At 32.9% G+C, this 14,260-nt stretch overlaps 1 protein-coding gene across 1 annotated transcript; it reads left to right on the top strand.

The window, feature by feature from the left end:
- The first annotated feature begins 11,058 nt into the window (after window positions 1-11,058).
- Window positions 11,059-13,805, top strand: LOC106768667 (subtilisin-like protease SBT1.7). The gene has a single exon (XM_014653927.2). It carries the CDS (start codon window positions 11,230-11,232, stop codon window positions 13,510-13,512), a length of 2,283 nt encoding a protein of 760 aa, XP_014509413.1. The 5' UTR covers window positions 11,059-11,229; the 3' UTR covers window positions 13,513-13,805.
- The last annotated feature ends 455 nt before the right edge of the window (window positions 13,806-14,260 follow it).

Genomic DNA, 14,260 nt, shown 5'->3' with positions numbered 1-14,260 from the left:
TTAACAAACCTATATATATATATATATATATATATATATATATATATATATATATATATATATATATATATATATATATATATATATATATATATCAATCACATATATTTTTATATAAATTGTATTGCATGTTCATGATGGATTCTCCGGTTACCAATAACTAACAGTACGAAATTAACATTAATATTAATTAGTTTAAAATAAAATATGATTACCTCTTATTAAATTGTGATTAAGTTATGATTAATTGAAAGTTTAATTCAAAAACTATAAATATATATGTTTGAAATAAAAACATAAATTATTATATTTATTACGCATTGACATTAAAATACCTTGAACACCAATTTAATGAAACGACAATAAAAACAAACACTTAAACATATAAATAATTCAAATATTTAATATATGAATGTGTTTCAAAATAAGAAAATATTATAAGTAAGTAAAGCAATTATATTTTTCAACATTATAAAAATACATTGATTATTGATTAAATCATTGACCTGGTTAATTAATTATGCCGTTAATTTTTACCAGTATTATAATAAGACAAGTCATTGCAATAATGCTATTAAAATAATAAAATAATTAATATTTAATTCTTCTTTAATTTTTATTTATCAATCTAAACAATTTCCGTTTTTGTTCTTCTTTCCTTTTTCACTGTTGCACTTTTAATTTCTTAATTTAAATTAATTTTAAGAATCTAACAACGTCTCCAGTTTATAATAATTACTTATAAATAAAATTATTATTATAACTTATAAAAATATTTAATTTAAGAATAATTATTTATAAATTGAATAAAAAGAGTCAACATTTTTAATTTAAAATAATCATGTATGTAAAATTACGCTAAAATAGTAATATTATTTTTAAATCATTTTCTTATTATAGATGATTTAAGGAACTTATATTTATAGCAGAAGAGTTTTCATGAGCAATCGGAGTTCTTAAATTAAATATTGAAATAAAAGTGAAAGTTATAAGTGTGATATAATTATTCCACAGGATACATGAACAAGGTTAGAGTTTTTATTTTAAATTCTCAATTAAATATGTATGAAATCTAAATCTTTAAAATATGATGAGATTGAAACTGTTATAAGAATATCACTTATATAAAAATTTCCAATGAGATATATTATCTTCTTACTCTAAATGAGTCTCGCTTTTGCTACATTATTTTGAATATCTTTAAAATTTTCGTTTTAATAAAAAATTCACATTTTTATCATTTTTATCTTAAAAAATAATTTAATTATTATAATTAAATAATTTCTATTTTGAAAACTCATTATCTTATACAATATTTGTATTATAGCGTATTATTATGCTCTAATAGAGTTTTTTTAATAAAATATTGATAATAAGTAAGTCCTTTATATCATATATGCATAGTATAATAGTATTACGCGGACGATGTTCTAGTTGGATGCCAATAATAATGCACTCATCATTCCCCGTCCTCCCATTCTCTCTCTTTTCCTTTTTTTTTTCAAAACTTATATATATATATATATATATATATATATATATATTAAAAGTGATTTGTTTTATAGCTTTAACCTAGTTTTAAATTCGTATTGATATAAAGGTTGATGTTTATTTATATATTTATTAAAAAATTAGATGTTAAGAAAATAATAATAATTTTTTTAAGTTTATAATTAAGTTAGGTAATAAAAATGAAAAATAACTTATAAATATAAAAATTCAATATATTTATAAAAATATTAATATAAACATTATAAAAATTATAAAATAAATCATTGTTAAAAATATAAAGTTGATCCAAATAAAATATAAAAGATATACAAAAAATATATAAGATAAATTCATTAAAAAGATAAGTGAATATGAATAAATCTGTCTAATATGTATTACGACAAATTTAACCATACACGTTAAAAAAAATTATTCATTTACTGATTTATATTTTTAGTAAATCTATTTTATATATTTTTTACATATTTTTTATATTTTTATTCAGTCTATTTTATATTTTTATCTACAATTTATCCTATAATTTTTACAAAATTTATTACTTATATTTTTACAAACTTAGATTCACTTTATACCAATCTTAGAAAAGTTGCTCTTCACGAAAGTAAAGGATTCTAATTTATACCAACCTTAGATTCACTTTATACCTACATATTATATTTATTCAAATTTACCAGATATAATGAAAAGAAGAGTAATGACGATTTTATAAATAATGAAAAATATTTTATACCTATAGAAAGTGATACAGTGACACTTTCATGATATTGAAACTATAATAAGTATACAAAATAGTTTCGTATATATATATTTTTTAATTTTAAAAACAGATGCTATACCGATTGAACCTTTTAAACAGTGTAATATGTTTAATTTCCCATTACATCCATTGTCTTCACAATACACTTGTTTCATTTTCAAAATCTTTGCATGGTCTCCGAAAACCTCAAAATCTCTAAGTATTGGAATTTTTTCCTACATTTTCGTTTTCAATCACATATAAAAAGTTTAATACTTTCTATATCTCCTTCGAAAACTGATATAAAAAGTCTTTTTTAATTAATATAAAAAAGTTTTTTTATTAGTGATTATTGTTCTTATATTAGTTTCCAGTGACATAAAAAAGAGAGACATGAGCACAGTTAATGACTCCTTTTGGCTTATTGGTAGAGGCAATCTATGTTTTGGAGCGACAACTTGCTTGGCACTCTTATATGGTTGATTTGATTAAAGTCTTGTCTTCAAAGTGAATAAATTTTGGGTGAGTTATAAGGGGAATCTTGCTTCTAGTTTTTGTTAAATTTTTCCATCGTAATTGCTCACTCTATTTTACAAGTCATCATTCCAACCATCTCCATGGATAACAAGTTTGTTTAGAGGTCTTCTCAAAATAAAGCATTTCAGCTTTTGTTTCTAAAGCACAACCTTTCCAGTGGTCATGCCTATTAATCTACTAATCAGTTATTTGTAATGTCTTCAACGGAAATTTCTGAAAAAACTCGCAATCAATGGATCATCAATGCCTTATATTATGCCTAATTAAGATGAAAAACATCCTACGAGTTTTATGAGCCTTAACTATTGTTGAAGTGAAGAAAGATGGTTTTATGTGGAATATAAAACTGACGATGGTGATGCTCTTTGTCCCTGTGATCCATATTGGGAAGAGGACGTATAAGAATTTTTCATTTTAGGGAAGTGGAAAAGAAAATTAGAAAAGATGGTGAAAGGGAAAATGAGTTGTGAATACTATCATAATGAGACATTAAGTAACGTGATGTAACAAGTATTTGTAACTTGTTGTTAGCGTGTAACAGCGAAAGAAGGTATATTAAGAAAATGCGTCATGAAGCGGTGAACATGACGCCCCTCCACCCACTGTCTCTATCTTGGCAGCTTTTCCCGCGAATTCATGCTTTATACAAACTATTTTCTCCTTATGTTCTCAAAGATGTTGCATGCATCATTCTATCTAAGACTATGTTTAAGGTCACTGATAATTGCTTTTAGGACTTTGATAAAAGCATATTCATAAAAAAAATCACACCATAATTAACTGAATTCATTTTTAATTATATTTTTATTTAATAGTTTAAAATATCAGTATATTATTATATAATTGAATTGAAGTTCTTAAATGATTCATAACAATGAATTGTCATATTACTATGGAAAAAATTTCATTAACAAAATAGAATTTATTATTGTTTCTAGAAGAAGAAAGAAAAAGAAAAAGTAGAAGAAAATGAGTCATAGATTCTATATGTGATGACACCAACAAACCAATAACAAATGTGACGATGATAATAATATATGGGTAAGAGAAGAAAAAGAAGGGAAGAAGGGAAGAAGAGAGAGAAAAAAAAAAGAAAAAGAGAATCAAATTATGATATTTATTGACAAGAAAAGTTGTTTGATAATTATCAAAGAATATTTATTAATGAATAATTATTGTAAAATTTGTTATTATTGATAATTATTAACAATTTTTTGTTGTTGTTAATATTTATTAACGAATATTGTAGCATATGCAATGACAACGACAACAAATATGAAAAATAAGAAGAAAAGAGACAAGATAATGATAGTGGAAGTGATAATAGTGGTGAAGGATGAGAAGAAAAAAAAAGGAAAAGAAGAAGAATAAAGCAAGTAAAATAAGAGAAGGAGAGAGAGATATTTAGACGGAAAAAAAATGTTGTTAATTATTAAAAGATATTCATCGACACATAATTATTATTGAGTTTTTTTATATTGATAATCATTGACAAAATTTTCTATTCGTCGATAAAATTTATGAACAAGTACTTTATTGATTATTTTTAATTGCTGATAAATTGAAAATAATTTTGATGTATTAGAAAAATTATGTTATTATTAAAAAAAGTAAAATTGGATGATTTGTGTTCACAAAATTAAAATCACGCCAAACACAATAAAAATATATCTACTAGTAAGACAAAAATAAATATAATTCTTTAACTTTATATGTCCACTGATTTTCATACGAATAAAATGAAGCTTATTTAATGACTTTATTTTGTAATTTAATATATATATATATATATATATATATATATATATATATATATATATATATATATATATATTACTTAACACTCATATTTAAACAGTTGAATATATTTATTTTGATAGCAAAACATGTGAAGTTGAATCGATTGAAAATGTAATTCAAAGGTCATTTCAATGAAGGTAATATGTCTTTGACCATTTTCAGGTTGGTGTTTGATTTTAAAAAGATAAAATAATGAGAAATTTAGAGAAATTCGTGACATTATCTAGTAAGTAAAAATTATTTTGTTCTGATATTTTAGAAGTTCTAATATTTTTGTTGCAATATATATTTTTTTTTTTTATCAATCTTCATTCTTTATAAAAAAAAAAGTTGTTGCAAGTTTTTTTTTTTGTAGTTATTGAGAGTGACGTTACGGGTCTTCTTTTGCTACTGCTTTTACTTGTGTTTGAGCATACTTTGAAGTTGACACATTAAATTTTTGACTAAGCATTAAATATATGTAACATTTTTAGCAATACTTATGGAATGGAACCATGATAGAGCCTCACAAGCCTTGGTCGGTAACTTTTTTTCACTTTAATATTTAATCACAGTATCAAAATCATACAAAATATCTATTGAAATTAGTGTACATAATAAGATTTTTATTTATAGATATTTTGAATAATATTATTATAGCTTGTATGTATGTTGGTATTGAAAATATTAGTTTTAGCATGCAAGTGGAGAAGATTGAGTTAGCATGTCAAAAACTTTATTGAAATGTGCTAATAAATGTGGATAGCTTCTTATCACCATGTTATATTAAAATAATGTTAACTTATACACAATACAAATATTGCAACAAGTAAGACAAAAAGAAAGTATAATTCTAACTTTATATGTTCTCTGATTTTCATACGAATAAAATTAAGTGTATCTAATTGACTTTATTTTCGCATTTTAATTGAAAACTATGTTTAAACCGTTGATTATAAATACTTTGATAGAAAAATATGTAAAGTTGAATTGATTGAGAATGTACTTCAAAAGTCCTTTCAATGAAGAAGGTAACATGTCTTTGATGACCATTAAAATGTTTGGTTATGATTATCAACGTCTATCACGCTAAAGTATGACAAAAAATAAATTTGAAAAAATGGATAAGAAATACAATAAAATATTTAATTATTTAAAATAGTGGAAATAAGTAAGAAGTAGAAAAAGGGGTAAATTTAATAAATAAATAAATAAATAATAGTAAAAGCATTATTAAGGTTTTTTAAATTATTTTTTCTCCATTTCGCTTCAATTAAAAAAAAAATAAAAATTAATCACCTTTCGCTCCTTCTCTCCCTATCATCGGTAAAATACCCATTTAACCTGTTGGATGAAGCAATGAAAGAAATTAAATTGAATATTGCAATTATTAGGCGGGAAACAGAAATAATAATTACTAATATCAGCTTATTCCTTTTTTTTTGTTAGTTTTTTTAAGCTTTGAGAATTTTATTATTTTATTAGTTTTGCATGGGATCTTATCTGCCAACGCACTCGCAGAAAAATATACTTTTTAATCAACATATAATGAGTAGGCCATGCTTCAATATTATATTTGCTTTTATTTTATTATTTGAATACATATTTATTTATGGTTTTATTTTCTCTTTACATACTAGATTAAATTAGAGATATAATTAAAAGAAATTATGTGTTAGGATTTAATATTTGATTTAATATTTGATATCCTTCTTTTTAAGTTTTAAGATTTTGTTTGTTATTATTTCTGTTTGTTATTATTGTGTGCATATAGTTGATAGATTAGATAGAATTATAATTAATTCTGCTATAATCTTGATGTATAAATATTTGTATCTGCATTATGCAGAATTAAGATAATACACAGATCATTCTTTGCTTTTCTGTTTTCCTCTCAACATGATTCTCATTATTTAAGATGGTATCAGAGCTCTTCAATGGAAGAGTTCTGCTGTGCCTCTGATCTTCATTCGATGCTTTCTCTTTCTTGATTTCTTTGTGTTTTTACCAAACCAACTCATGGCTGTCATTGATCATTACCACACGGCTGAAAATTGTTACAAAAGGAATGGCTATCCATCAGGATTCTCCTACAACAAAGGGATAAGAGGAGGTCGAGGTTATTCATCAAATAAAGGAGGCTTTNGCAGAAGATCAAATTCAAGTTCATGCAACTCAAAGGTTTGCACTTTTTGCAATATCACTGGACACANGGTTAATGAATGCTTTAAGAAGCATGATTACCCTCTTGGGCATAAACTGCACAAACCTGTTATCACTCCTCAGCAATATCAACATTTGATAGCCCTCCTTCAACAACAAACACAATTGGGACCCTCTACAACAGCAAATACTTCTTTTATAGGCAATGTGCTACCAATTTCTCACGCTACAGACCATGCCATGTGGATTATAGATTCAGGAGCCAGTGATCATGTAACTTCTTCCTTACATCTATATTCATCCTATAAGGCTATTGATCCCATCACAGTGAAACTACCAAATGGACAACAAACTGTAGCCTCATATTCTGGATCAGTAAAGATTAATGATTCTTTGTCTATTTCTAATGTCCTATATCTTCCACAATTTAATTTCAATCTTATATCTGTTTCCAAGCTTACCACANCCCATAATTGTCAACTAATATTTCTTNACAATCAATGTTTTATACANGACANACACACCAANAGGATGATTGGTATAGTTGATGCTCAAGATGGGTTATATACACTCAAGACTTCTTTTAGCTCCATCAACACCACAATTTGTAATAAGGAAGCCATTGATATTTGGCATTACAGACTAGGCCACCCCTCCCATGAGAGATTACGTGTAATGCAACAGTTATATCCTGTGATTAACTTTGATCACTCTTTTATTTGTACTCCTTGTCATATGGCTAAACAAAGAAAACCCTCTTTTCCTNATGGTACTTCTCAAGCTTCTTCTATTTTTTCTTTATTACATGTTGATATCTGGGGCCCTTGTGCTGCTACTTCCATCCATGGTCATAAATATTTTTTAACCATTGTTGATGATTTTTCTAGATATGTATGGGTGTTTCCTTTAATCTCAAAAGCTGAAACTCAGTCACATTTACAATCTTTCATTACCTATGNTGAAAGACAGTTTAAAACTAAGGTCCTAAGCATTAGATCTGATAATGGAACTGAGTTTATTATGGCCGAATTTTATAAAAATACTGGAATTGTTCATCAAACAACTTGTGTGGAAACCCCCCCAGCAAAATGGCTTAGTTGAGAGAAAACACCAACACTTATTAAATGTTACCCGTTCCCTCCTTTTTCAAGCACACTTACCAAACATTTTCTGGTCTTATGCTCTTATTCATGCCTCTACCCTCATAAATTGCCTTCCCACTCCTCTCCTAAATAACCATTCTCCACACCAAAAATTATACAGTTCTCCTTTTGATATTACCACTCTTAAAGTTTTTGGCTGCCTTTGCTTTGTCAACACCTTGTCAAACAATAGACATAAACTTGATCCAAGAGCTTTACCCGTTATTTTCCTTGGCTATAAACCGCACAAAAAAGGCTTCATCACCTTCAACCTCAAAACCAGGGCCATTGAGATTTCTAGAAATGTTGTCTTTCATGAAAGTTGTTTTCCCTACCACAATGAGTCATACACCACTCCTAATTCCCACCTTGTCACCCACCCACCTTTGCTTTATATTGACCAATGTATGCCCACATCTCATACAGATACTTCGCATCCTTTTCCACCCGGTTCACCTCCCACCCTACCTGCTCCTAATATTAGAAGATCCACCCGACAGAGAAACAAACCTTCAAGACTATCTGAGTTTGAAACGTCTTATGCATCAACTATTACCTCTCATTCTTCAGGTATCAAGCATCCTCTTGCTTCTGTCATTTCATATAAGAAACTTGCAGCACCTTATTACCGTTTTATTATGCAAATTTCTACTAACATTGAGCCTAGATCTTATTCTGAGGCATCCAAGTATCCTCACTGGGTTAGAGCCATGGATGATGAGCTTACTGCATTGGCCAGAAATGATACTTGGGAAATCACANATTTACCTGTTGACAAAACTGTTGTAGGCTGCAAGTGGGTTTTCAAAATCAAACACAAGGCTGATGGTAGCATTGAAAGATATAAAGCCAGACTGGTAGCCAAAGGCTACACGCAAATTGAAGGTCAAGATTATCTATATACTTTTTCTCCAGTGGTCAAAATCACAACGGTTAGACTGGTTATAACTCTTGCAGCATCACATAATTGGCATTTTAAGCAACTAGATGTTAATAATGCTTTTCTTCATGGAACATTAAATGAAGAAGTTTATATGCTACCTCCTCCAGGACTCCATGGCATCAAACCAAATCAAGTATGCAAGTTACAAAAATCACTTTATGGTCTTAAACAAGCAGGCAGACAATGGTATGCTCGTTTATCTGATTTTCTCTTGTCCAATGGCTTTCTCCAATCTGCATTTGATCATTCCTTGTTCACAAAACATACTAATTCCAATGTCACTATTTTAGTGATTTATGTTGATGATATAGTACTCACAGGCAATGATCTAACAGAAATCACTCATATTACTCATCTTCTTGATGCAACATTTAAGATTAAAGATCTTGGCAATCTTAAATTCTTTCTTGGTCTTGAGGTTGCTAGAAACAAAGAAGGTATTTGTATTTCCCAGAGACAATATACTTTGGACATTCTCAAAGATGAAGGCTACTTAAACTCTAAGCCTGTTTCCACTCCTTGTGATTATCGTACAAAACTCAACACAAATTCTGGCCAACCTCTAAATGATGCAGCTTCATCTTCTTATAGACGACTGGTTGGTAGATTATTATATCTCACCAACACCAGACCAGATATTTCATTTGCAGTACAACAACTAAGTCAATTTCTCTCAAATCCCAGCACAGATCATCAACAAGCAGCTTCCAGGATTCTCAGATACCTTAAAGGTGCCCCTGGAAAAGGGATTTTCTTTCCCAGCGATAACATCATACAGTTGAAAGGCTTCAGCGATTCTGATTGGGCAGGCTGCCTTGGTACCAGACGAAGTATCACTGGTTACTCTATCTATCTTAGTTCTTCACTTATTTCATGGAAATCGAAGAAACAAGCCACTGTATCCAAAAGTTCCTCAGAAGCTGAATACAGAGCTCTTGCCACAACTACTTGTGAAATTCAATGGTTAACTTTTCTTCTAAAGGATCTTAACGTCACCTTTCAACAACCAGCAGTCTTGTTCTGTGATAACAAATCTGCCCTTCATATTGCTGCAAATCCAGTTTTTCATGAACGCACGAAACACATTGAAATAGATTGTCATATTGTAAGGGAAAAACTTTCTTCTGGTTTACTTAAACTACTGTCGATTCCTTCTGCATGCCAGTTAGCTGATATCCTTCTTTTTAGGTTTTAAGATTTTGTTTGTTATTATTTCTGTTTGTTATTATTCTGTTGATAGATTAGATAGAATTATAATTAATTCTGCTATAATCTTGATGTATAAATATTTGTATCTGCATTATGCAAAATTAAGATAATACACAGATCATTCTTTGCTTCTCTGTTTTCCTCTCAACATGATTCTCATTATTTAAGATTATGTTATCTTGAAATTTAAAAATAAAAAATAAAAAATAAAAAAATAAAAAAAATTGGACCATTAAAGATGAAGAAAGAAAGTAATAGGTTGTGGTAACTGGCGCGGAGGACGAAGGGTTTGGTTGTGGTTAAATAGGATTTTGATTTGATCTGTAAGGAAGAAGAAAAAGAGAATGATATCAGTGAAGTTATCGGAGTAGAAAGAAATGGCAAAGATGTGGTTGTATTAAGAAAAAGGGAGAAAGTTAGTTGCTCAGGAAACAAGTCGTGCTTGTGTTTGTTGTCAATTCATGTAAATTCCCTTCACAGAAGAAAGCCCGTGAGTGAAATTTCTTGATTTTGGTAATCCGTGAACGACTTTCTTAACAGAGGAGGAAAAGGAAAACTTGGTTGGCTGGCACAGACAAAGACGCTAAGCTCCAAAATCCATACCTAACTAAAATATCTCTGATTTAATAAAGTTGAAGTGGAGTTTGTGTAAGACTACACTACAAATATATACCCGTGAATCCAAACACCAGTAATTTACAATATCTCACCGTCTAGCGTCTAGCGTCTAGCATGGTATGCATGTAGGCATTGCTCAAATTGAAAAGGTATAAAAAAAAATATAGGTAAAAGGACGCAGTTGAAGAGTTAGTAGGTAAAGGATTGGTGAGTGAAGTAACGTTTGGAGAACGTGGTGGTGTGTGGCAGACAGTGTGAAGGGTCCTGTTAAAAAGCCAAAGTATAATGAAGCTTTAATCTGCCAAAACAGGTAAAGGTTGAAAAAAGAAAGACAAATAAAATAAAAGAAAATATCAGTAATAATAACTGAGGAACGGTCATAAACGAACATGTGAACTAAATAGAACGTCTTAAATTGGCTAATTGGTATTTCTATCTCTCAAAGCAGACAACCACCCACCGCATCCTTACTTTTTTTCACAACATTGCTAAACTGGCACACTCCCATAAAGTTTGCATTAAAGCCACCACTGCTTAAAGCCACCACATCTATTTTCACTTCCCTCTACCCTGCTCCCTCGCTCTCTCCCATGGCTTCCATTTCCACAGCTTTGCCTCTGCTTCTCTCGCTTCTTCTGTTACTCGGTCGCTACGATGCGGCTCAGGCGCCAGAACCGGAGAGGGGAACCTACATTGTACACGTCGCAAAGTCGGAAATGCCCCAAAGCTTTGAACACCATACGGTGTGGTACGAGTCGTCGCTCAAATCCGTTTCTGACTCGGCCAAAATGATTTACACCTACGATAACGCCATCCACGGATATGCGACTAGATTAACTGCGGAGGAAGCGCGTTTGCTGGAAAGCCAAACTGGGATTCTGGCGGTTTTGCCGGAGATGAGGTATGAACTTCACACAACGAGGACGCCGCAGTTCCTGGGTCTCGACAAGAGCGCCGACATGTTCCCCGAGTCGAGCTCCGCGAGTGACGTCATCGTTGGAGTCCTGGACACTGGCGTTTGGCCTGAGAGCAAGAGCTTCGACGACACGGGGCTTGGACCTGTTCCCAGTACCTGGAAAGGTGAGTGTGAAACGGGAACGAACTTCAGTGCTTCCAACTGCAACAGAAAGTTGATCGGAGCCAGGTTCTTTGCGAAGGGTTGCGAGGCCATGTTGGGTCCTATTAACGAGACTGAGGAGTCTAGATCCCCTCGCGACGATGACGGTCACGGCACCCACACAGCCAGCACTGCCGCGGGATCGGTGGTTTCCGGCGCAAGTCTTTTCGGTTACGCATCCGGGACGGCGCGTGGGATGGCGACGCGCGCGAGAGTCGCTGCTTACAAGGTTTGCTGGAAGGGTGGGTGTTTCAGTTCCGATATTCTTGCGGCAATTGAGAGCGCGATACAAGACAACGTTAATGTGTTGTCGTTGTCGCTTGGTGGTGGAATGGCTGATTATTACAGAGACAGTGTCGCTATTGGAGCTTTTTCCGCGATGGAGAAAGGGATCTTAGTTTCTTGCTCCGCCGGGAACGCGGGTCCTAGTCCTTACAGTCTCTCAAACGTGGCACCATGGATTACGACCGTGGGTGCCGGTACTCTGGATCGTGACTTCCCTGCTTATGTTGCTCTAGGGAATGGACTTAACTTCTCCGGCGTGTCGCTATACCGAGGTAGCGCTTTACCTGATTCACCGTTACCGTTTGTTTACGCAGGCAATGCCAGCAACGCTACGAACGGGAACTTGTGCGTGACGGGAACCTTGTCGCCCGAGAAAGTAGCAGGAAAGATTGTGTTATGTGACCGTGGATTAACTGCTAGGGTACAGAAAGGTTCGGTTGTGAAATCCGCCGGTGCTTTGGGCATGGTCTTGAGCAACACCGCCGCCAACGGCGAGGAGCTGGTGGCTGATGCTCATCTGTTGCCGGCGTCGGCGGTGGGGGAGAAAGCCGGCGACGCCATCAAGAAGTATTTGTTTTCCGAGTCTAAACCGACGGTGAGGATTTTGTTCGAGGGAACGAAGGTGGGGATTCAGCCATCACCTGTGGTTGCAGCGTTTAGCTCGAGAGGTCCCAACTCGATCACGCCTCAGATCCTGAAACCAGATCTGATCGCGCCAGGTGTCAACATCTTGGCTGGGTGGTCAAAGGCCGTGGGTCCCACAGGTTTGCCCGTTGATAACAGGCGCGTGGATTTCAATATCATCTCTGGGACCTCGATGTCTTGTCCTCACGTGAGCGGATTAGCCGCATTGATAAAATCGGTTCACCCAGAGTGGAGCCCAGCCGCGGTTCGATCTGCTCTAATGACAACGGCTTACACCGTTTACAAAACCGGTGAGAAGTTGCAAGACAGTGCAACGGGAAAACCCTCCACGCCGTTTGATCACGGAGCGGGACACGTGGACCCGGTGGCTGCCCTCAATCCAGGGCTGGTGTATGATCTAACAGTGGATGATTATCTTGGTTTTCTCTGCGCGTTAAACTACTCTGCCTCAGAAATCAACACCCTGGCGAAGAGAAAATTCGAGTGCGAGGCGGGCAAACAGTACAGTGTGAACGACCTGAACTACCCGTCGTTTGCGGTGTTGTTTGAATCAGGGAGTGGGTCCGGCGTGGTGAAGCACAGTCGAACCGTCACTAACGTGGGGCCCGCAGGAACGTACAAGGCTACAGTGACATCAGACGCGGCTTCAGTGAAAATCTCGGTTGAACCGGAAGTGCTGAGTTTGAAGGAGAACGAGAAAAAATCGTTCGTGGTAAGTTTTTCATCCTCGGGTTCCACACAAGAGAGAGTGAATGCGTTTGGACGGTTGGAATGGTCTGATGGGAAGCACGTGGTTGGGGCCCCAATCTCAATTAACTGGGGTTGATGCTAACATCTTCCAGCTTAAGTTTGATCAAAGGTTCATCACTCACTCGAAGAGCTACTCATTTTACTTTTTAATATTATAATATTTAACTTTTTCAAACAAAAAATGGTTTGATTATGGCTGGGGCCTTCTGCTTGGTTGGAGTCTGTCTGTTTGCTCCCTGGCATTGGAGAAATGTTGCAAGCAAAAGCTACAATTGGCTCATTTTTCTTCCACTGTACAGCCTCTCCCAATCATTCATTCATCTATATTTCTTCCACCCATTAATTACCAACGGATCATTAATGTCTTTCTACCGATGCTTAATTATACATAATTACTACTTCGTTCAACAACTCTTTTCAGTGAGTGTGACATCTCAAAATATAATGAATAATTATATAATTTAAGACGTTATCATACATACTAAAAGAGAGTAGTTTAAGAATAAGAAAAGTATTTAGGTTGTGTTTACACTAATTCAGAAAGCTAGAAGAAATTAAAACATGTGAAAAAATGCTAGAGTTTTTTAAAATAGATACATGAATTCAAATGAAAATTAACAACACCAAAAATGAATGATCATGGTAAAAGAAATACATACACCAACAAACAAGACAAGGGTGAATTAATAATATAAAATCATACCGTTGTTTTAAACATGCAACATATAAGAACAACTTATCTCAAACAGATTCAGAAATATCATCTAAACATGCAAATTTCTAAACTTGACTCGTCCGGACTTTAAAACGATAGTCGGGTTATG

This window comes from Vigna radiata, chromosome 7 (assembly GCF_000741045.1).
Source record: "Vigna radiata var. radiata cultivar VC1973A chromosome 7, Vradiata_ver6, whole genome shotgun sequence".
Taxonomy (NCBI): Eukaryota; Viridiplantae; Streptophyta; class Magnoliopsida; order Fabales; family Fabaceae; genus Vigna; species Vigna radiata.
The sequence above is the reverse complement of the archived record's forward strand: the minus strand, read 5'-3'. Positions and strand labels throughout refer to the sequence as shown.